Here is a 23,084-nt window from a genome sequence, read left to right on the forward strand (position 1 = left end):
CTCCTCAACCTTGTGGTCTCCCTTGTCTGCCCAGCCAGGTGCAGCTGATCTCTTGGGTTTTCAGCTGCATCTGGCCGATAGATTCTGGAGCCAGAAAACAGATGCTGGTTAACTTGGGGATGCACCCTGAAGGAGGCTTTCTGGTACCATAGCTTGCTAACGTGGGCCAGAGGACAGCTGAAGAAGCATCAGTTTTAAAGATGGTTTGACATGTCTGGATTTGAGAGGAAAGATCATTCCTGCTCTGTAAACACCACTGTGTTGTGCTGGGTTGTTGGGCAGCTGGAAAGGGGCAAGTACAGTACATGGGCACTTCCATATACATCTAAAGCACGTAGCCCAGCTCAAGACTTTTGCCCCCTTTTATAGGCTACAGTTTTGCCTAAAAAACTGCACCTTGTTTGAAACGAACATGATTTTCATGTGGAACATGTTTTCTGTTTGTGTAATTCCTGCACGGTGTTAATGGGCACAGGTTAGTAGTCTTGTTATGCTTGGTTTGCTACGGAGAAAGTTGTCAAGGGTTGAGAAATTATGAACTTTAAGCATTTGTATTTAATGTGGGTAAAACATATCCCTCCACCTCCTTCCCCTGGAAATCCTGGAATCTACAGGGACACTAAGAGAATTGCCATTTAGAATGTTTTTCCTACTCTCACCAAGCATGATGGTCAAATAACGATATTAAGAGTTAAGAGACATAGTCATGGATGGTGCCAGACTCCTTCTGGTGGTGCCCAGCAACAGGGCAAAGAGCAGTGACCATAAACTAAAACCAAGGAGTTTCACCTAAACATGAGGAAGCACTTCTTTACACTGAGGGTGGCGGAGCACTGGAATAGGGTGCGCAGGGAGGTCCTGGGGTCTCCCTCTCTGGAGACATTCCGAACCCACCTGGGCACACTCCTGAGGCATTTGCTGTAGGTCACCCTGCCTTGGCTGGGGGTCTGGACTAGATGATCTCCAGAGGTCCCTTCCAACCTAACAAATCTGGGATTATGGAATTCTGTGTGAATTATAAGGACCTGTAGTGATAAAAGCTTTATCATTAAAGAAAATTTGACTATGCTGCATGAAGCTGGAAGTGATTGATTGTACTAATAAGCCACGGTGGCTGGATGACTCTTGCAAAGTTTTGTTTCATTCCTCTACAATTCCTTCAGAGACTGGTGTTTTTTAGCCTTTTTCAGCTTAAAAAATACTTCTGGTAAGAAAAAAAATGCCACATCTGATGAGCCTTAATTGTGTGCTGTAAAAATATTCAAGAAAAAAAAGGGGGAAGGAACAAAATAAGTGATTTGAAATAACAGCTCATTTTTAAAAGCAATTCTTAACAAACTTGCTACTCAACTGATGTGTCTGTTTCTCTTGAAGACATGTTTGAAAGGATGTTCTTTCTATGAAGACAATGTACATTTGTCTTTGATGTCATTCTTGATGTTATTTCTCCAAAGGGAATGCCTGAAACCTGTCTTGTAACATTTGCTGACATTCACAAATCTGTTGTTTGTCAGCTGTTCTTGCCTTTGAAGGACATGAAGCTCATTTGTATCCTGATCTGTTCTGAAATTGTGTCATCTGGGTGTTAAGAAAGTCTCCTTGCTTCTCAGGTTTGTGGTGCCATTGCTCTGAGTACACTTGAAGGGAGACTGCAAAATCAGCTTGATAACCCATGGTAGAGCCAGGTGTGAACTGAGGGTAAGGCAGATCCTGTGTTTTATGGAGGTAGACGCTCGTTTGATCAATAATTGGGCAACTCATCAAGTTGCTTACGTTGCAGTTTGTAGTTCTGAGACAAAGCAGCAATCTCTTTAAAATCATTACATGGTTTATTTGTCAGTGCAGCAAATTGCATTGTATAAAAGTAAAGATGTATGAAATAGAAGTTACAGCTGAAAAGGCAAAATCATAACATAAAAATGTAGTATCCTGACATGGCACTTAAAGGGAGACAGTGCAAGATATTCCTAACACTTAGGTTAAAGTACAAAAAAGTTCTTAACGTATGCCTGAAAGCTGTTTTCTGTGCAAAAGCTTAAGATGTCTCTGAGCATCTAAGATGCAGCATTTTGCAGGAACAAGATGTTTTCTGCATGTAGCCCAGGTGGTAGCCTGCATCTTCACTGATCCTAAGATGTGACAGATTTTATGTTTTCATGCTTCATTACAGGTCATCTTAAGCTTTCCACTAAACCCCTGTCCTGCCTCAAGCTAGAGCAACAAATACAAATTACAGTTCTGCCTGACTGATAACACAGGACATAACACTTAAACAGTATTTTTTGCAGAAAATGTGTTTCCTGCTTAAGTCAGAAAATAATTTGAGATGCTAGTTCTTAGACAATAGGATGTTACGTACAAGGAAGACAGAACAATAGCAAATACACTGCTTATAATAATATAACTGAAATAGCCACAAAGGAATTAAAATAATGGGAGAACCTGGAAACAAAAGAAGAAAAGGGGCTGTTGAATTTTAGAGCTAAAGAATTAATCTCACAGGTATGTTGGAATCTGCATTTTTTTTAATATCCTTAAGTCATTGAAAGGTGTCTGTGCACACTGGGAAGGGGCAGTGAAGACTAGATTCAGATTACAAATGATAAGCATTTAGAAGATCTGCTAAAATACTACGAAAGTGTATTTATAATTATGTATTCCCACAGGAACAGAAAACAGTATGTATCAGAGATGTTTCAAGACATAAGCTAATTATATTGAAATACAGATCTTCAAAGAATTCAGTGTTTAGAAATGGATTGTGTAAAGTCATTTGCCCAGCCTCCATTTTGACTATAACCTTTGCTAACAACAAAGGAGTTTTTTGAAACATAAGCTATAAAGAATTTTTGGTCTGTTTGCACATCTCTGTGAACCTTTTTAGCAACCTCTTCCCTTTCTACAAAAAAGATGCCGTCCTTTTCTCATCATCCAGTGAGCCAGCCTTCAGCAGTTTGTGCTGGTCTCACACTGTGAAATGCCACGATGCTGAGTGATGAACATGTGTGGCTACGAGACCAGATCACTTGTGGAAGGGCTCAGAATGAGTTCTTTTAACAGAATTGCAGCTCGAGTGAACAAGTGAAGGCACATTGATTTGGCATAAGTTTACATTTTCTAAGGTGTGTCATGGAAAAGCAGAAACTGGAGCAGAGTGTTTTATTTATCTTGGGGTTTTCATTTATTTGATTTAGTGGTCAGAGGGATGGAGAAGCAAGCAGAAATTTATGTGTCTTTACAGCAGGAAAGACAGAAATGAAACGAGAAGAGGAAAAGGCAGTTGAATGCTACCCCTTCCTGCTAGATCCCTTCTTCTGCTGACCCTTCATTGGACATGGAGCATGTCGGCCCCTTGGGAGCAGTGGTGCCAGTCCAGTGTCTCAAGACCAATGGAAGCAAAGGAGGCAAAGGCAGCATCAGCAGTTGCAACACAGAATTTTACATGGGACTTAAAGTTTCAACAGGGAGAGCCAAGCCAATGGGGCTCATCTTGTTGCTTGGGTGTCTGTGGTCTAGTTTATAGTGAGACTCATGCACTGGTAGCCGTGTCCAGTAGGAAGCTAAGTGTGTCCAGCCCTGTTTTCTGGCCCTGAGGCCAACTGACATTTAATGAGCTGCACCCCTGCTATTGAACCCTGAAAAACATGGTGGCTGCTGCCAAACTCACAGTGGGGAGCTGTGCCTCTGGTGGTTCCCAGAATCTAGGGTTTGCTTGGTGGGGAGCTGGCCTGCCTGGGGCAAGTCTGTGTGAGGACCTCCTGAACAGTGTGACAGTGGCAGCAGTTCAGTGCCAATGCCTGGGAATAGGCCATGGCACGTTTCATTCCACAGACATAACACGTGCCTGCCCCCCATGTCTCTCTTTACAGCAAATACATGAATCCTGCTAAGGCAGAAAGCAGCAATAAAAACTGTTTACAAGTTGGTTGGCCGTTGGGGGTTTTTGTCTTTTCTTTTTTTTAAATTAACATCTTTCCCCCCCACACTCCCCTTTTCTGATAATGGATGTGATTAATTTTGCAGGTTGTTAACTTAGAAATAAGAAAAGCCAGATAAGGGTGTGGGGGTATTAGTAATTCAGAAGAGTGTATCCTACATCACAAGCAAGAACAGCAAGTGCTTAAAACTACCTCCTATAAAAGACTACTTTAATGTTGCTAATTGCGCTAAGCTCCAAAAGTTACCATCCCATCTATATGTGCTTTCACCTTACTCCCTGGGGATTTTTTATAACAACAAAAAAGCCCCATTAAAGTACAGTTCAGATACAAGTGCTGTACTTAATCTAACAGTCAGTGTTACACTAAAGGTTTAAACAATGCCTGGTTTACTCTTCAGCAGAGGATTTCTCTCAGTGCTATTAGGGAAGAAAATGGCTTTGAAAGTGCTGAAGTAAGCAGTAAATCCCTCCTGCTTCTCTGTTTGTTCTGCACACCTCTCAATAGGCTTGTATTGCTTGTATCTCCTGCAAGAAATGTGACAGTTAGTTGCTGAAAGACTTTTACAGAGGGTGCACATTTAGCATGTGACCAGTGCATAAAAGCACTAATCATGTGCTCATCATGCATTCTCTCTCCTCCTTCCCTGTCCAATCACATCTGATGTCTGGCAGCCATAGGTCAGTAGTGGTGACAGGGGCCTGGTTAGGGAGAAGGAGTACTGGAGTACTGCTGCTCCATGGAAGTGTGTGTTTCTCACCTCTCACTGGGAAGGGTGAGCACACACTTGACTCAGGAGACTTCGTGCAGTCTCAAAGTCTCATCAGAAACTTCCAAACTAATAATGCAGCAACATGAGCTTCTGTTAACTACTGTCTGAATGCTCAGCATCTTTTCCCCAAAGAATTTATTAATCAATTATTTAATGAAGAATTTGTTTGGTTTCACTGCATATATAAATCACATCATGCAGTTTGAGTTTGCTTTCTGCTTAGATGAAGTTCCCAGGCCTGCTAGTACTACTGTTTGTGCTTATGGGCACAGAATGTAACTTTTTTTCTGAAAGTCCTTGACATCTGCATGTTTTCCAGTGGTTTTGTGGCCTGAACCAGTAATCTCATTTTCTTGAATATTTGCCAGAATATTTGTGAGCTGCAATAGTAAAGAAACAAAAATGTAGCTAAAGCAAATTTAAATTGTTTGGTTCGTTAATTTAAATAATATTTTGACAGTTCTTTTAACTGTTTTTAATCACAGAAACTAGCAACTTACTTGTAAAGGACAAATGCCCCGATGGTAGCAAATACTGCCAACAAGCCAAGGAATATAAAGACACCTTCTGTTGTTCCAGATGATGCTCCTATAATTCAGAAAGTAAATTGATTAAAAGTTAGCCTCTATTTTACAGTGAGATAGGCTTTCCAAAGAAAATGTCACTTTTACTTATTGCTGTACGAATTGAAGCACAATTAGTAATTTTAATATGCTAAGCATTGGAGGTCAGTGACTGGCAGGAGGTGGTGCTTTCACATCCTAATCCATGTAATTCTTGATTCCACCAGAGTGTGAGTTGTACTTTGCCAGTTCTTATATGAGCTGTGCTCCTCAGACACATGGCTACCCTTCCAGCATGGAGAGGAATGAAGGGCCCTGTTGGCACCTCACAAGGTGAAGCTAATTTGATCCTTGCCATTTGTTATGCTGGAGAAATGTTCATACTGACTATAGGATAACTTTGACAAAATTAGATGGGCTCATCCAGAAGGTGATTTAAAGCAGCAACCTCTCTTAGATCCTAATTCTGCTTTGATTATAGCAGAAGCCCCAAAGTTCAAGACAGCTTTGCCCTCTGGAAGAAACCTAGACAGACCAGCTTTACGGGGCTAAAGCTAGTCTCTGTGAATACAGTTGAGGAAAACCCTTCTGCAGTTTCACCTTTAGGAGCCAGAATGCACTTAGAGGTCAGGCATTGTGCCTTTTTCATAATGAATTGATTTCAGTACAGATAAACTTACACCTAGATTCAATAAAACCATCAAAAATGCTGTGGAAAATGACCACAAAGGGTCAGTTGTTTGGCTGATAGTAATTAGAGAGTTCAGAAGAGTCACTAGGACACTGTAATAGGAAGTCAGGAGTTCAATGAAATGGGAGCAGAGAGGCAGCATTATCTTTTAGACTTCTGACTGAGGCTGAGTTTATTAGCTGGTTCTGTCAAAGTCTGCTTTGATAGCTATGAGATAGACACAGTGATACTTATCCAACCAAAGGTAAAGCTCCTCTTCAGAAACAATTATCCTGGGCAGACTTCTGTAGTCACTGGATGTTACACAGATCATTCCAGAACATGATTCATCTTATCCTCATATAAAAATAGAAACCATGTCAAGGCCCATGGGCAGTAAAGACGGCCCAGGGCAGCCAACTGTGCTGCAGGCTTTGATTCTGTCTCAATTGAGCTGAATTCCCCTCTGTTTCTGCTATCTCTCCATGTGTGGAGTGGGCTGGCTGGCATGTTCCCCACCTGCTTTTCTGCCCAACATTTTTCTGTGGAAAATTACATTGTGGCTTAAGAACTGTTCATATTCTGTGATACTAAATAGTTTGTGTAATTACTTTACTCATTGGATTGTAAACCGAAGTCAAACCAAGGTCTAACAGTTAAAATTCCCCCAGGGAAATAATCATCATTTTATCTTTGCATGGACTCTTAGACAAGCTGCTGCAGTCTCAGCTGAGGCTTCCAGGCACAATAAGAACCCCGCTATGTATTCCTGAGCTCTTCCCCCCTGCAGGGAAATGACCACAGGGAGAAGCTTTTCACCAACACCCCACGTCTGCTCTTTGTGGACTCACCTCCATTTACAGAAATCAGGGCACTGGCAAGGGCTTGACTTGTGTCATCACCCAGGGTGATGTTGATACAGTATGTCCCAGGTTCCTCAAAAGCTCTCCTGATGGTGAGTAAACATTCATCCGTGACGACGACGGGGTCACACACCACACTCTTGGACACCTGGCACGAGGGGTCAGAAACTGCTGTGCAGACATCTGTTGGGAGACTGGCATGGGAAGAGAGAGCACATTGCATCTGTGGAGTCCTGCCAGCCCAGTTAGCCCAGTTCATAGACACATTGCACTGGTACACCAGTTTTATGCTGGTACCTGTTGAAATCAGTGGCACTATAGTGATTTAAGAGTATTTTATTAATACTATATGGGTTTTTTGCATACCTGTACATTTTTATATGTACATGTGGATTTTATATAGAATGCATGTATACAATCTGTATAATTATCTGCTTATTTTGCTTATCGTTTAACATTTTATGGCGATCACATGATTACCTGCATCAAATCAACTTATAAAGTCCATTACCTTTAATACACATCTTTAAGAAAGGAATGCAAATTCTTTTAAGTAGTATCATGTGCTGGAAAAGAAAATACTCCCTTAAGAGAGGCTAATTGTATTCCAGTTGTATTACCACAGTGTTTCTTGTACTTCTTAGTTCTCTCAACTCTAACCTTCTAAGACCTAGGAATACTAGTCCAATGTTTTTGCATCCAAGAAATTGTTTGGACTGATCCATGTACTCCAAGTGTCAAAACTCATGGCCAAAAAGAAAGGATTTCCTTACAATTTCAGTAAACTGCTTCCCACTTTAAGTGCTGAAATCTTGTCTTGGCCAGGAGATTGTAAATTGTTTTTTCCCCTCAATCAGTTCCTTATTTTCACTGAGACTGGATGTTTGCTCTGAATCCTAAGTCCCTGGCAGTAGGCTCTGTTGGCACAGTTTAAAAATGAGTCTTGCATTATCTTTAGTTCCCATCAAGAAACAGAAACACTGCAGTTCCCAATTTTTGTTCGTACATCTGCATCTAAGTGCATACAGCATTCCAGCACCCAATTAGTTTTAAACAGGGAAGACTGACAGCTTCATTCACAGACTTACCTCCCTTGGCAGGTAACAACAAAGTCAACCAGTGAGTTTTCAGCTTGACTTTCTGTCATCTGGATGCTTGTCATCTGAATAATATTTACCTCGAGGATTCCCTCTGGGAGAGGAAACACATATTAACTGTAGGACACATGACAAGCTTTGAAGTATATGTGTACTGAACCTCGAGTGTTTGGCTGATGCTCAGTTCAGGTCTTGTTTTTCATAACCTCCTCCCTCCCTTAGCATTCCTCTTGAAGGCTTTGAAAGCTGAGACATTTTCTAGTGCTTTCCTTGTGAGGCTGCTGCTTTCTGGTCTGCTTTTCCTCATTATTGTTATTTACTTCCTTATTTTGCTAAATCACTTCCCACTACCTGAGATTTCTCTGCATTCAAAGGTCAGTTCAACCTTATGTAAACCTCCTCCCCAGCCCATGTGCTCCTGCTGTGGCATGTTCAGAAGCTGGTGACAGAGAAAGGAGTGACACAATGCACATCCCCACCAGCACATGGGGTCAGCCATCAGCAGGGACCCAGACCAAGGTCCAGCCCCACGTGTCTGAAAGCAAGGGGTCATAACCTCTGCAACTAGCCCCTGGCAGAGTGCAGGCAGAAACCAAAGTCAGCCAGTTAGACGTCTGTACATTAATCCTTAAAACTCTCAGCTATGTCCATGAGTGGCATCTTTTTGTGGATCTCATGTAATTGATAAAAATGCGTCTAAATAAGCATTATTTCTACCATGCATTGTTGTTCATTGTTAACACCATTCTTCTGTTCAGGTGTTGACTCACATCCTTACCTACAACAGCAATACTACTTCCATAGTATCCATTTCTGTAAATATGGCAGCCTCCATCAGGATTATCCTCCACTGACTCGACAGTGGGAGAAGAGTCAGAATCAGAAGATGGCCTGGTTGTAACTGTTTGAGGCAGAAGAAATAGAGGTGCAACAACTTTAGAATAAGCTCTGCTTAGGGATATTCTGAACACAGCCACATGTTCCAACTGCCTTCATTCCACAGGCTGTCAGTGGCTTTGGTTTGCAGCTGTGCAGTCGTGTGTGTATCTGTGTTATGAGCTCATGGCAGTAATCCCTAAAGAAAACACATGTGCTCAGCTTTAGAACCCTAGAGTGGCCTGGGGAGCCTCACTCCAAAAACCACCTGGCTAGTCACCCATCTCTGAGAAATAAAAGGGAGACTACAAGGTGTAATACAATTAAATACTTCTTTAAAATCCCCAAATTGATTATATAAGAAATCCAAAGGCCAATAAAATATTTAAAATGCTTTTTTAAAAGCTGGTATTTTCCCACTGCTCTACATTACAGCTAGTGGAAAATTGAAGAGGGAAAGTGGTGAAAATTATATCTTCCCTTTCATTTTTCATTCTCACTCCATATTTTGGTAAAAGCACATATTAAAAATATGAAATTTGAAAAATATAGCCACATTTACAGTTTCACAGTAGTATTATTATGGCTGAAACTGCATGTCTTCTTAAAACCCTCTGAGATGATAAGCTAATGCTGAACATAATAAAAGTTATTCTGAAATATGTTTAGTCAATAAATTTAAAATATGTTAGTCAATAAATTTAAAGTGGAAAAGCTGTTCTGGGTTAATGCCATGTGGAAATCTCATATTTTTGAATATGACTAGGTTTTTCTAGTTCAATCTAATCTCATTTAATTTTGGATGGGAGTTAATGCAATCCAGAAAGGAACTTGCTGTAAGAGTGTTCTGAAATTCCTTTTTCTCACTTGACATTTACATTTTACTTCAGAAAATGACCCTGAGTAGACAAGGCTAGAATCTCCGGACCAGGTGTGGCAGAGAAAATACAAATTTATATTTATGTTCACCTGGAGACCTTTGTAAGTGTGGTGGTAGAACTGGATGCATAAGGAGTTAAATGTGTAAGTGAACCCTACCATAGAATCCTAGAAGAGTTAATGCTTATTGATTCTGTCTCTAAGCCAATTTTATAGAGGGTTTCCAGAGGCTTGCAGCTCTTTCATGATGACAGTAAAACTACTAAAGATATTAACTTAAAACATCAGAATATAGAGTTTTAGCATGACTCCTAATGCCAGTGCTGTTTGAAAAATGCTTACCTGATGAGGTGGGCGGTGGTGCAGTGGGTGTTACTGGCCTGCAAGGTACGGGTATAATGGCTTGGACGGTTAAATTCAGAGTGAAGTTTCCTTGCAGAGTGTAGGTGTGAGATGTACTAGAACCGCTGGCTATAAATAAGCCACTTCCATCTCCAAAGTTCCACTTGTAGGAGATGGCAGAATTATTCAGATAGTAGCTGGGATCATGGATCTTCACATCAAATGTAATTGGTGAGTCTTTGATGAAAATGGAGTCTGAGATGTTGCGGTCATGTTTTTGGAACATACTCACAATTACTGGAATTTTGTCTGGAGGGAGGAAAAAGAGGTAAATAAATAAAGCAGAGATACCTGGCTGCAAACAATAAACAATTCCAAAGCCCCTGAACAGCAACAGCCAGAATGTGAGATGCAAACATGGTATCTTTAACACAGGTGTCTACTTTAATTTGATTTATGACCTGCGGAGTGAATATCAGTAGGAAACAGCCCGAAAAATATGGGAACAAATGAGGAACCACAGACATCTGTGGAAGATTGCATTATCTCTCGTAAATCATTTTCCATTACAAAGTGGAGGGGTGACTACTGAGCTAGACAAAAAGGTTACTTTAGATACTCAAGGCAATTTACCAGAGATTCCACTTTCATGCTAAAAACCTTTCTCAGGCCAATGTCTTCTTTTCATGGCAGATGATGCTTGTGCTGAATTTTTTTAACAGCTAAGCAACAAATACCCCCAGCATGTCACTACAGCTGATTCCAGCACGCTCACCTGTTACAGAGTAGACAGTTTTTGCTCTTGCAACTGGAACAAATCCCGAGTGCCCTCTCCTGTAAATGGACACTGCCATCCCATGTTCGCCAAGAGTGATATTTGCTGTGTTGACTGAAAACTTCGCTGAAGATCGTCCCGTTGTTTGGTAATACTGACCTGAAACAGAACGTGAACTTAACATTTTCCCCCTCAGCCTTGCCACAGGTTGGTTAATGAGAGGCAAAGTCTCTGAGAATCTTAGATTGTCAAAATCAAAATTAATAGTTTAGAAATGTCTTCCAATAATCCGACAGGTGATTTTGAAGGACTGGATACTTTTACAGCGTGTTTACTCACATAGATTCCGGTTTTTCAAAGTTGTCAAAAAGATGTCCCCAGTTTCACTAATCCAAGGAAAAACTGCCAAGACATCTACAACTTTCCAAAGCAGATACATTACATTAAGTCATTAGGATTATGTAGTGGATGGTGTGAGGCATTTTAAGTGATCTTGTGCTTGCTTTCAGCATAGCCAGATGATACAATACCTCTTACTTCATACTCTAGAACCATTTTAATATATTCGATTATTTGTCTTTTTAACAGCTGACTGAGGTAGGTAAATAGTATCACCTCTGCATAAAATTTGGAATAATATTATTATTATTACTCATACTGATACTGACAATAATACTGATTTAGCCAGGCGAACTGAAGGCACTAGGATTTAGTACATAACCAATGGCAGGAATAGCCCAACTCAGGAGCAGGAAACATTGAAAATCAGCACCTGTGACCAGAGCAGCAGCACAGCCAGTGGCAGCTCTCACCTCCCTAGAGACAAGAAGTGCTGCACTGTTAAACTGCTGATACACAGCGCTGTGTTCTCTCTTAAATCTAAAAATCTTAAATGGCAGTGAACTGTCAATAAATCATCTGACTGACCTGCTCAGACTCTCTGTTTTTCTAGAAAAAGATCTTGACTAGTACTGAAAGGAAATTAATTTTCTTCAGTGGTAGTATTGTGAATGCGGGTTTAAAGAGAATCTTCTGGTAATCCATGATTTCTAGGCCAAACAACTGATGGCCCCTCTGGAAAAGAGGGGAATGAATTATTTCCACTCTAGAGTGTGGAATAATTTTTAAAGTGCTTTTAGTAAAACATACTTGACAAATGAGTTGTGTACAAAGGGAACATAAGGTTTGCAGCATCACCCCAACCAAGGCACGTGTTGCAGTACTAACCAAAAGTGTGAAACACATAGACAAAGTTCCTTCTCCTCCAGCCAGGGTTATGAGGGAAAGAACGCCCATCTGGGAATACATTATGGCTGTGGTTGCTTGTGCAGTTTTCCCAGCCACAGTTGTCAGTCCATTCAGTCCAGTTGTAGACATAGACTTGCTGATCCATGGAAGCTGGAGGATCTAAGGATAGAAGTAGGACAGGTTCTGATCAACTGAGAAATGTGCAGAGAGTCAGAAAACAGGAGGCAAGCACCACAGGCTATAGCAGTTGCTGCATTTAAACAACAGGTGAAGTGGGGTATTTTTAGACTGACGTTAATTCTTTTTTCCTGAAGTTGTGCTTTGTTTGGTTTTTAATGTAAATACAAAATGGTTTTGTCTTGGTGCTATTTTACTAAAAAGTTTTAAAATCTTTACTGTCTCATGGGCCAGACACAATTTAGAAGTGCTTGCCCAAAAACTTGCTGCTGACTACACAGGATGCTACTGTTTCACTGAGGATAACGGAGCTACCTAAATATTTGGCAGGCAGAATCTAAAATTTTAAGTACAAAAAATGGCTGTGAAAGCACTGTAAGGAAGTGACTTTATTTGTTTTGTCAGAAGAGTTTTCTATGGCACCTTTAAATAACTTAGACATGAATTCCTGTCATTTTCTGAATAGTAAATAGGAAGTTTCCTCCCCCAAACAGCACAGCAGATATTAAGTAGAGTATGGTTATAAGCTGCTAACAATATATTAGATAGTTAAGTGCAATTTAGCCTGACAAAAAACTTGCTGATATGCCTCAAAATGAAAATTACTTTGATCAGTAAATAATTTGTTGAACATTTATGCATTCAGAGGATGAAAGGTACAACAGCATGTGTTGTTCTAGATCCAGCAGCTTAAAACACTGGAATTATGATAGGCTTTTTTTCTCCACGTAGCAGTAAATAAGATGAAAAAGGGGTGATTTTCTGAGGAACATGTTGCTTGATTTTAAGATATTTATTTGTTAATTTTTTAATTCCGAAAATGTGGAAGTGTGAGATTTACTCTTTTGTGCAGATATGATAACTGAATTCTACAATTCATAATTGAAAAAAAACCCCTCCATTTTATAAACTGACAGCTTTATAAGTTTGAAATAAAACAGTGTAATTGTGCAACATTGTGCCTGAACTGAAAAGCAGTAACAGTCCTATTGGGAGGTCAGATTATGTGACTGTTTTGGGAAGGCAAGTTTATAACAATGGTCAGTCTCAAATTACCTGGTCGGTGTATATACAGTGGGGCAGAGCACTAAAAATAGCACAGTTATCTTAAGAAAAAACTGGAGTGGCACAGGCTGGCTATGCACAGGTAAGTGTTATCAGTTATTAGTTAAATCCAGCATGGCTACTGTTCATTGGGTGTACCTGTGATGCTTTCAGAGCTCAGTGACACACTCACAGCAGCACCAGGCAGATGTGAGCGTGGTGCAGGGAAATTGCCATTACCTACCCTGGGTACAGTTTCTCCTGTACACTATGTTGCCATCATTATCTTCTGTCTGGCACTTGGGGAGCTGCAGAGTCACAACAAAGCTCACATTGGATCCTACCAGTGCTGGGCTGTCACTCTCCAGTTTGGCTGTCACCCTTCCACCTGAAGAAAAGAAAATCGGTCTTTGCTGCAGTGAGGGGTGCATCGGAGCAGAACCTGCCATCAACTGTGCACCCTTTACAGTAGAAATGCTTTCTTGGTTACTCTGTTTCTAAGGGCTTTTGTGCCAAGTGACTTGAGATCTTACCGAAATCCCAGCTTCAAACAATCAGAGGGACTCAGTGTATCCCCCCTAGATCACTTACTGGTCTGCCATTAATTTTCTTCCTAGAGCTAAGAATATAGTTTTCTACCTGTGGGGGTCAATATATTTCAAAGGAGAAAAATTTTGTTTCTCCCCAGGGATAGTCATTTGCTTTCAACTCAGACCAGATGACAATAAACATGGTCTTTGCTGAAGCTGTCAGTCTGAAGCCCTCGTGCCCTACTGAGGAAGCAGTTGAAGCTGCCTGTCCTCCAGGGCATGTTTCATGTAATCGATTGTGCTGGAGCCATGACCATCAGTACTTCTTGCTAAGTATTAATGTCTGAGATTAGTCATAATGGGAAAGCATTTTATGAAATAACTCACTGTTCTGCTTCCTCAGACAACCCACTGGGAATGGTATCAAACCTAATTATCTCTAACTTGCCATTCTGTGCAGCAGTGGATATTGCCCCTGTGAAAATGCTCTATAGCACCTGCACTCTGCACTGTGGTGGATTTTGTGGCCACTACAGTTTTTCAAGTGTGCTATCACCTTTCCAGCAGTCCTTCCATCTGGGATCTCCTTCTTCCCAGAAAGGATAAAGTTTTTCATTCCATTTATTTTGATCACTAGACCAGCCTTGTAGCTCCTTGTAGGATGTGACAGGAGAAGTGCTTCCATGGTTCAACACATCTTGAAACCCTAGAGAGAAAATCAAACATCAGTATTAATGTAATGCAATTTTCCCTACTACTTTATAAAAACATTACTCTTGTGCTGAACTTTAATCATGTACTGGTAGAAAACTTTCCACCAGTAGAAAATTACGGAATTTTATCATTGCAGCTATAAACACTTACATCAACTATAATCAACATAAAGAGAATTCCTCCACTGTCAGACTAACATATTTTTCTACTTGTAGTACTGCAAACTTCCCAGACAAAGAATAAAAATGTTTACAATGTTTTGACCGTATCTGAGCAATGGTTTGCAAGAGTTTACATAACCTTGCAACAGTCAGGCTCTCTGCACAGAGGTTGCTTGATTTCTGACTGCTTTGCCTGGTAATAAATCTACAAGTAAAAGGCTAATGGGATAAATTCATTCTGTGTCTAAGTTGTGCTCTAGTGGAAGTTTTGCCAGGAATTAGTTTTGACCCAGTGCAGCTCCTTTGGTGAGTTGGCTGGTGGTTTGGGTGGGAGGGGTGGAACCAATTATAACAGAAGCTGGTATTTCCAGAAAAGGAAATTTAGAGCTGAATAGTAAATTCAATGTGTTTATAATATAACAACAATAACATATTAGCTTCGTGCCTTTTATTTAGAAATGGCTCTGATATTAAATAACTTCAATAACCTCTTTCTTCTCATATTACTACAAACGATGGGCACAAACTTTTCCCAGGCTTCTAGGATCCCTCTTTCTGTCACAAAGCACACATAGTGGAAAGCAATGTAAATACCCAAGTAACCTGTAGGAACATGTTGGCCACTGCAGGATGCCATAAAAATATATTAATAAGAGGACTCATGGGCATAGTTCCATGAAAGCCTGGAGGCTTTGAAGAGCTCTGCCATGTTAATCAGGTAAGGTAACTGCTGGGTGTGCCATTCTGTCACAACATTAAGAGAGTTAGAATTTCTGCTTTCTATGGCTTTATTGTAAAGGTACAGCTGATGCAGAATGCTACTTAGATTTATACCCAAGTGCAACAAAGTTCTGGATGACTTCAAGGAAAATGCAGAGCCTGTAAGAAGGGCAAGAATTGCCCTGTATGCTGTAACCTAACCGGTAGTGTTGGAATTTCTCCATGCTGTGGAAAAGACACAGAGCAGGTGTATCCAGTTTAAGCACGGTCTTTAGAGGTGGGTGGCTCCTAATTTTACTGCAAGAGAGAATCAGAGAAACAGCTCAGAAGAAGAGGCTGCTGTCTCTTGGTGTTTTACTGCCCAGTGAGATTTCTGCTGGGCAGGAAGAACATTGCTTGGCCAGTCCCATCCCCACTCTGAGCTGATCATGGTAGCTCTCACCTCACTCTTGAAGACTGAACAGTTTGAGGAAAAGAACAGACTTTGCACTCAGAGACACAACCTCCCACAGTCTTTTGCCCTCCAGGAACTCCCTGCAGTCTCACTTAAATCACTTGAATCAAGTCCTTCCTGCAGATTTAATATTTTTTGATGTGAGCAAGCATAACATTATGACTGGTGTTTACTTAATGACCTGGTTCACATGCTGTATTGTTTTGAGTCTTGGCCAGAAGAAGAGTTTGGTAATGTTGTTGTTCAGAAACTTTGCTCAGGAAAAAAAAAAAAATTAGCAACCATAAAAGTACTTCACAAAGGCTTAGCAAGTTCAATTACACTTTAGGTATCATTAAATTAATGTCTCATTCAAAAGTAAATGGCTACATAATTTTTGTAATTTATTTTTCCTATTCTCCTTGATTTTATCTTAAAATTATTTAATGAATAAAAATGTTTTGATTTTGTCAGATCAAAACTTTTCAATAATTGTTTTTTCCCAAATGTTCAATTTCTCAAAAACAGCTGGGGCACTTTTAATTTTATAAATGCTTTTAATTTTGTGTTTTCATTAACAATCCTTGAATTCAGAATTAATTTTCTAGTTCAGTAATAGCTGCTGTTACTGCTTCTAAATCACAAGTTGCTTAGGTATTTCTCTGCCTCTCTGATGTGCTTTCAGTCAAATATAAAACATTTCACAAGCTTCAGGACAAGACAAAGATGTTTTTTCAGACGAGGAAAGACTTCTGCACTGGTTTCTCTAACACATGGAACTGAAGATTTTCAGTTGGTGAATTTAAAGGAACAAAAAGCTTTAATGTATTTCTTTTTTAACAATGAAAACCACTCAAGAACAGATGTTGGTCATAGCCAAAATTAGAGCAATTCAGTTCAAAATAGACAGAGTAATGTTATGCTCCAAGGAACAGATTCCTGTAATAGTTTTGGTGAGGTGATCATAGGGGAAAAGATCTTTGATTGACTTTCTTCTTTCTCACTCTGGCTCTCATTTTGGTGAAAAACATAGCAGAGACAAGTTCAGTATTTCCTGTGAAAGCATATCAGCCATGAAAGAGAGAATGAGCGCCAGCGTTAGGACAGCAGAAATAGAAAGATGACCCAGCTAAAGAGGATGAAAGTGTATTAGAACTAAAAAGGCAGATGGAATGGCACCAGACTGTAGCACAAACTTTCTAAAGTTATGTATAGAAACATAATATAGCAGGACAAAAAAGAATTTGAGGAACAACTTGAAAAAATATAAAAACTAGAAATTAATGGGTTTTTTTCACCAAATATAAACAAAGTTGGAAAGCTTGCCACGATGTATAGGGCCAAAAGATGGTGTAGATGCAAAAGAAGCATTCAGGGAAGGTAAAGGGGTAGCACAAAAGTAAAATAGGTCTATTAGTTTATATTTTCATTCACAAAGGAAGAACATAGGGAGTTTCTGTGATAGATTTTTTTTAATGACAGAGAATATCTCTCAAAATGAAGTGTTGGCACAAAAAACCCAATTATAGAACAAATCAACAAAATGACAAAGTTGTCTAGATAGCATGGCCCAAGTATGGAAGTTATACAAGAGTGAAATAAATGAGCTATTAACCATAGCATGTAACATCTTGCTTAACACTGCTTCAGTGACTGAGAAACAAAAATTGGCAAATGTGATGACAGTTTTTAAAAACACTTCCAGGGAAGATTTAGAGGATTAAAAAAACCCTTTGGGGCTCAAGTTGGAGAAGCTGGTAGGAACAGCAGTGAAGAACAGAGCAAGTAGGTACCGTGCATTAATATGATTTGCCATAAAAGGAGTGCATTGCTCACAAACATATTCTGAGTTTTGCGAGGGAGACAGAGAGCATGGGAACAGGGCTGACCTGCTTGTTACAGTCTGCTTGAGTTCCAGACAGCACTTGATGAGGTCCCTTGCTAAAGGAACATAAAGCAATTAAGTTACCGTGGGATAAGAACTAAGGATTGATTTCACATGAGTAAATGATTGGTTAGGATATTAAAAACAAAAAGTTATGAATAAGTGCCCCGTTTTCTCCATTGTTAAAATAATTTTAAATGTTCATAATCTAGAAAACAGGAAAACAGCAAAGTTCTTTAAATTGCTGAGGACTGTGCATTAAAGTAATAGAGGGGAGGACTGTATGAAACTAGATGACTCAAGAATAAAATGGTATGAAATTCAACAGAATTAAATGTAGCCTTACTTTGAGAATGAGGGGCTCTAAACTAGCTCTAAACTCAGAAATGGGATCTTGCAGCTTTACAGTTTTGAATGAAGTACTCATTGGTAGTTGAAAACCCAGGAAAAGGCTAGATAGAGAACAAAGATGAGAACATCATTACAGCATTTTATAATGCCATGTCTTGAGTACTGTATGCTCTGTTCTCTGCAGCTCAATCACTATAAAAGAACTGAAAAAATACAGAGAGAGGTGGCGAGGACACTACAAAGGGATAGAATTTTTTCCATATGAGGAACAGCTAAATAGACTGTGTCTTGAAGCCTGGAGAAGAGGTGATGGGAGAATATAAAAACAGAACCATGAACAGTATGGAGGAAGAAGCTGAAGGTACAAAAGTTAAGGGGAATCAAATGAAATCAGCAGGTTACAGGTTCTAAGCACATTAAAGGTACTTCTTCACATAAGGTACAATTAAGGTGTGAAATTTTTTGCTGGCAGGATGTAGTGTGTCCCAAAAAATTACATGTGTTGCAATGAAAACTCAAAATGCAGGAACAGATGGAAAAAGTCTAGTAAAACCTGTTAAATACAATGACGCTGCATCTGACAGAGGAAATTCTATAAATGCTATAAATCATCAAAAGCTGGGAAAGTGTCCTGACCTGCAGAGTTATACATCCAGTACTGTTCTCCACTGGAGGCAGGTACAAGGCTAGATGAATGCTCAGATGGACTTCAGCTTTTAAGGTTTTCAATTTCCATACTGTACATTCTGGAATTAGAGCTTAAAATCCCATTTCTACATTCCCAGCCCTGAGCTCAGGGAGTCATCATAGGACTTGAGTCAAATTGGGAGCCCGGGAAGAAGCAGATCAGCCCACTCCTTGCCCACTGTGGCTTGCAGATCGAATTTCTTGGCTGGGCTCCTTGAGGTTAGGGATCCACAGGTTCAAGTGTCCCAGTGGGGAGCACTGTTTCTGACCGGGCCTCTGCCAGCCGCAGCTGAGCCAAGCCAACTGCGCCAAGTCCCTTCTGCATCTGTCATTTTAGCCACGCTTGAACTGGGGAAGTATTGCTAAGAATTTGCTTCCAAGAGGCAAGGTTTAGCTCCAGTCAGCTCCGTGTGCCTGTGGAGCACAGGGAACAGACCACTGAGCAGTTCTCAGCGCGCTTCTCCAGCTCAGGCAGCTTTTCTACCCGAGCCAGGCAACCCCGGGGCGGAACCGGCTGTCGCCTACCGGGCGGCAGGCAGGGCTCCAGCAAGCCGCACAGGTGCTGGGAGCAGCGCTCTTCCCGCGCTGGCTCGGCGCACGGCACACAGCGAGGCAGGAGGCAGGGATGCGGGGCTCGGGAGGCAGGGATGCGGGGCTCGGGAGGCAGGGATGCGGGGCTCGGGAGGCAGGGACTCACGTGTGGCGGCAGCGCACAGCAGCGCCCGGGCCAGGAGCAGCAGGGCGAGGTGGCGGCGGGCAGCGCTCATGGTTCCGGAGGGCCCGGGCCTGCGCTCGGAAACTCCTCCGCTGCCCTCGGCGAGGTGAGAGTGAAGTTTCTCCGCCGCTCTGCTCTCCGATTAAATGAAGGGCCCCGGGACTCATCATGTGATGGAATTAAGCAGAGATGCATGATTTTGTCTTCAGCTTCTTTCAGCTCATGTGCTTATGACTCACTCCCTTTGCTTTCAGCGTTCCCTGGGATTACTGAGAGACCTGTTTGGAGCCACACCATTCACCTCACAGGCATTTTTATACTAGTTTTGCACTGTGATCAATTTTTGTACTTAATTTGCTTTTAAATTAGGAATACTTATTTCCAGAAATCCAAATTAATTTATGCCCCAGCCTGATTTGCAAGCGTTACTGCAACAGCTCGCTGCATTTGATGAACCCATCGCTACTCAACCACGTGGCTCACCCATATGCTGGGCAACAACTCTGAACTGAACCGAAAACGGCCAGTTCCAACACATCTCTTGTCTTGGCTCCTGATCAGAGTTGATTGTTGAGGAAAATATTATTTAAACATTTAGTGGGTACATGCCTATCCAATCTAACCATGGCTAGAGGTGCCATCACAGCCCCTGTGTGATGATGGCCACTCAGTATCTAGCTCCCAAGTTGCCGTGACCCACACAGAGACAACTGATTGCATAAACTCCATGGATTGTAGCAATAAAAAAAAAAAATAGACTTTGCGGCCCAGCCTAATAATGAGGTATAACCAGTGACTCAAGAGGAGCAGTGTATATTGGCAAACACTGCACCTAGTGGTTCAAATTCAGGTTCAATGGGCTTGCCCAGCCCAGGTGTTCTACAGGCAGTGCAGCAGCTGGTTTTCACTGAAGCCCTGGCGACCTTGTGAAGTTTCTTGCTGTTGTTTGCAGCAAAGAACAATCTTTGGTAAGATGGCAAGGCACAAAGCCAAGTACAGTCCTCAAGAGAGAACTGAGTAGTAATTTCAGTGGTCCCAAAGAACAGCACTCATAAGTGACACCAGCTAGCCAGAAACCGTGAGCTGGGTAACAGTAAACCGTTTTTTTATTTTGGGCAGGTGGAAGTCCATCACTCCAAGGCACTGTCAACAGAATGAAGACACTGCCCAATGGAAAGGGATTTTAGAACTCTGACTACTTTTTTTTTTTTTGGCAATTTCTTCTATTATTCTGGTGTTTTCTATTAACTGTGTAAGTTATTACCACTACCGAGAACACCCCAGCCAGCATTTCTCTCAGTAGTGCAGGTTCTGATCTCCAGTCCTGTGGATCTTGCATATTTAGAATCCATGCTCCAGCATCCTCCTGGCTGGAGCCAACCCTCCCTCCTACTGCCAGCCAAAGAGCAGGGTGACAGCAATAGCCTTAGGGGAACAGGCTTGTTTAAACTAAGCCCTCATTATCTGACAGAAACAAGGGGGAGCATAAATCGAAGTCAAAGCTGTGACTGACTGTGCAAAAAAAATCATATGACTGCAGCGTCCTCATGTGATTGTTGCTTTTTTTTGTTGTTTTTCAATCAGCTACATTCCCAGTTGAAATGTCAGGTTTCGAAGGTATTCACAATTATTTTTTAAACCATGTGGGACATTAACTTTAATTGCACTCCTTTGTGTCCAGGTTGTTGATCCTAGAAGTGAAAAGTGACCTTCAAACACTGTGGTTCAGCGCTGGGAGCCTGATCCAAAGTCTGCTGGGGAGAAAGGAAGTTTGAATGCTCATTCCCAAGAGGGTTTTGAGAACCTCCAGAGGAAAACTGCTGACAACAAATGCCTGTTAATTAAAACCAAAAATTTATCAGCCTAAAAACAATAAAGTTGGTTACGATGGAGTTTTTTGCCATGCTATTTGATACATGAAATTGTTACATAAATTTTGAGTGACAGTCTGAATAAGAACCAGCTGGTAGAAACTATTAAACATGTTGTAAATAGACTTCAGAGGCACTGAGGATCAGGCCTGTGGTTAAAGGAATCCAAACCCACCAGGGCTGGGGTAATAACTAAAAGGTGGCTTTACTGTGACACTCCAGTCCTTCACATTCTTGCTCCTCTGCTCTTGGGCCTTAGATTACACATTCCTGCAGGGCTGACACAGAAAATATTTGGGTCCATTTGTGGTGTGGTTGCAGCCAACATTCACAAGAGGAGAGGAGAAGGGAAGAAAGAGCTAGGGGGAACAGAAGTGTAAAGGAAGTGAAAAGAATAAAAAGCTAAGAAAAATATGGTAAGAGTGAAGGGACCATCTGACAAGTGAGCTGACTTCTTTAAGTGTTCTAGCCATAGCTGTGTCTGAAAATGAGTGTCTGAAACTCTGAAGGCTTGCTTGAAACCTGTGGATCATCATCAGATCTTAAATTACCTTTATCGTTTCTACATTATTATTCTTGGTCTCTGAGAAACAGCTTTGCAATTTAAACAAGTGAATTGAATCAGGCAGCTGTAAAGGAGAAAAAGTTTGAAATATATCCTAAACATTCTCCCAGCAAAGAAACACACATTCAGGGAGATTTAGGGCTTCATCTGACAAAGTGCGTGGGCAGGAGGTGCTTGGTACTTCACAGCTTTAGCAGCTCAGTTATTAAATCTCATTGAGGAGATACACATCTCTGCTACCTGAAGGGCTGTCAGATGACAGGGTGTGAACACATCATGTGTACCTGCATGTCTAGACTGACAGAGCTGGCATGCTCACACTGCTATCACACCGCCATCAACACAACACGAATACAGGAATTGTTTATCACTGCTCACAGGAACTTAAGAAGAAAAAAGTGCAAAGAAAAAAAAAAAAAAAAAAGAAAGGAAAGGGGGAAAAAAGGGGGATTTGAAGTATAAACTTGGCTTTTGGCCAAGAAAGTAAAGGAAACAAGACAATCTTGGTTTGGCAACCAGGTACGTTTAGGTAAATGTTGTCTGCTATAACCAGTGATCTCTCAAGGGAACTCTGCTCAGGGCTTGACAAATTGCCTTCCTGGGAAGAAATCATCTGTGCCTTACTTCACATGGGACAGTGGCATCAGCTGATTGAACCAAACGTGTAAACAAAGCTGCCTTAGCAGTCTGCAGTTCTTCTTGTACTGGAAAGGAAAAAAGTTACTGATCAGTTTCTAGTATCATCTCTCTCAGCTTATCACTGAAAAAATAATTAACCCTTGCAACTGATCAAACAGGCTTTTTGTAATTCCAGTGCCTTTATTTTTGCCTTTGTAGTAGCTAAAGCTATGCATTTTACCATTTTTTATATTTTTTTATTTTTTAAAGGTGTTTCCTAGAAGTCAATCATTTCCCAAATTCCTGTGTTGGGGTTGGTCATAGAATCCTAGAGTGGTTTAGGTTGGAGAAGACCTTTAAGATCATTGAGTCCAACTGTTAACCCAGCACTGCCACTAAACTACGTCCCTAAGACACACATCTATACATCTATTAAACACCTCCCCCACTTCCTGGGCAGCCTGTTCCAATGCTTGACAACCCATTCTGTGGAGAAATTTTTCCTAATATCCAATCTAAATTTTTTCCAAGATCTTTTCCAAGATGTTTTAAAGATCTTTTCCAAACTTGGCATTTGACCACAGCATAGG

The 23,084-nt window shown here is 40.9% G+C and overlaps 1 protein-coding gene and 1 long non-coding RNA gene across 4 annotated transcripts; one reads left to right on the top strand and one right to left on the bottom strand.

Annotated features, from left to right (window-relative positions):
- The first annotated feature begins 178 nt into the window (after positions 1 to 178).
- LOC137484791 (uncharacterized) lies at positions 179 to 22,571 on the top strand. Of its 2 annotated transcripts, XR_011005042.1 has the most exons (4): positions 179 to 296; positions 1,611 to 1,698; positions 18,223 to 18,399; positions 21,122 to 22,571. It is a non-coding gene; the product is annotated as an uncharacterized lncRNA (long non-coding RNA). The 2 variants fall into 2 exon arrangements; XR_011005041.1 differs by lacking the exon at positions 179 to 296 and having other exon boundaries at positions 1,214 to 1,698.
- Positions 4,134 to 19,493, bottom strand: GPNMB (glycoprotein nmb). Of its 2 annotated transcripts, none has more exons than XM_068208893.1 (11): positions 19,423 to 19,493; positions 14,331 to 14,480; positions 13,489 to 13,632; positions 12,003 to 12,182; positions 10,776 to 10,934; positions 10,001 to 10,309; positions 8,682 to 8,804; positions 7,895 to 7,997; positions 6,795 to 7,000; positions 5,211 to 5,298; positions 4,134 to 4,465 (listed from the first exon to the last, which is right to left on the bottom strand). In XM_068208893.1, exons 1-11 carry the CDS (start codon positions 19,490 to 19,492, stop codon positions 4,312 to 4,314), a joined length of 1,686 nt encoding a protein of 561 aa, XP_068064994.1. In that variant the 5' UTR covers position 19,493; the 3' UTR covers positions 4,134 to 4,311. The 2 variants fall into 2 exon arrangements, with proteins under 2 accessions (XP_068064994.1, XP_068064998.1); XM_068208897.1 differs by lacking the exon at positions 19,423 to 19,493 and adding an exon at positions 15,253 to 15,398.
- Positions 22,572 to 23,084: the final 513 nt, after the last annotated feature.

Source organism: Anomalospiza imberbis, chromosome 1 (genome assembly GCF_031753505.1).
Source record: "Anomalospiza imberbis isolate Cuckoo-Finch-1a 21T00152 chromosome 1, ASM3175350v1, whole genome shotgun sequence".
Taxonomy (NCBI): Eukaryota; Metazoa; Chordata; class Aves; order Passeriformes; family Viduidae; genus Anomalospiza; species Anomalospiza imberbis.

Bases quoted from the DNA above. Each gene is read 5' to 3' on its own strand.
- GPNMB (XM_068208893.1), bottom strand. From the start codon at position 19,492: ATGAGCGCTGCCCGCCGCCACCTCGCCCTGCTGCTCCTGGCCCGGGCG. The intron at 12,183-13,488 runs GTAGGTAATGGC...TTCTATCCTTAG, and splicing joins CAGGAGAAACTGTACCCAGG to ATCCTCCAGCTTCCATGGAT. The intron at 7,001-7,894 runs GTAAGTCTGTGA...TTCCCATGCCAG, and splicing joins GTTGTTACCTGCCAAGGGAG to TCTCCCAACAGATGTCTGCA.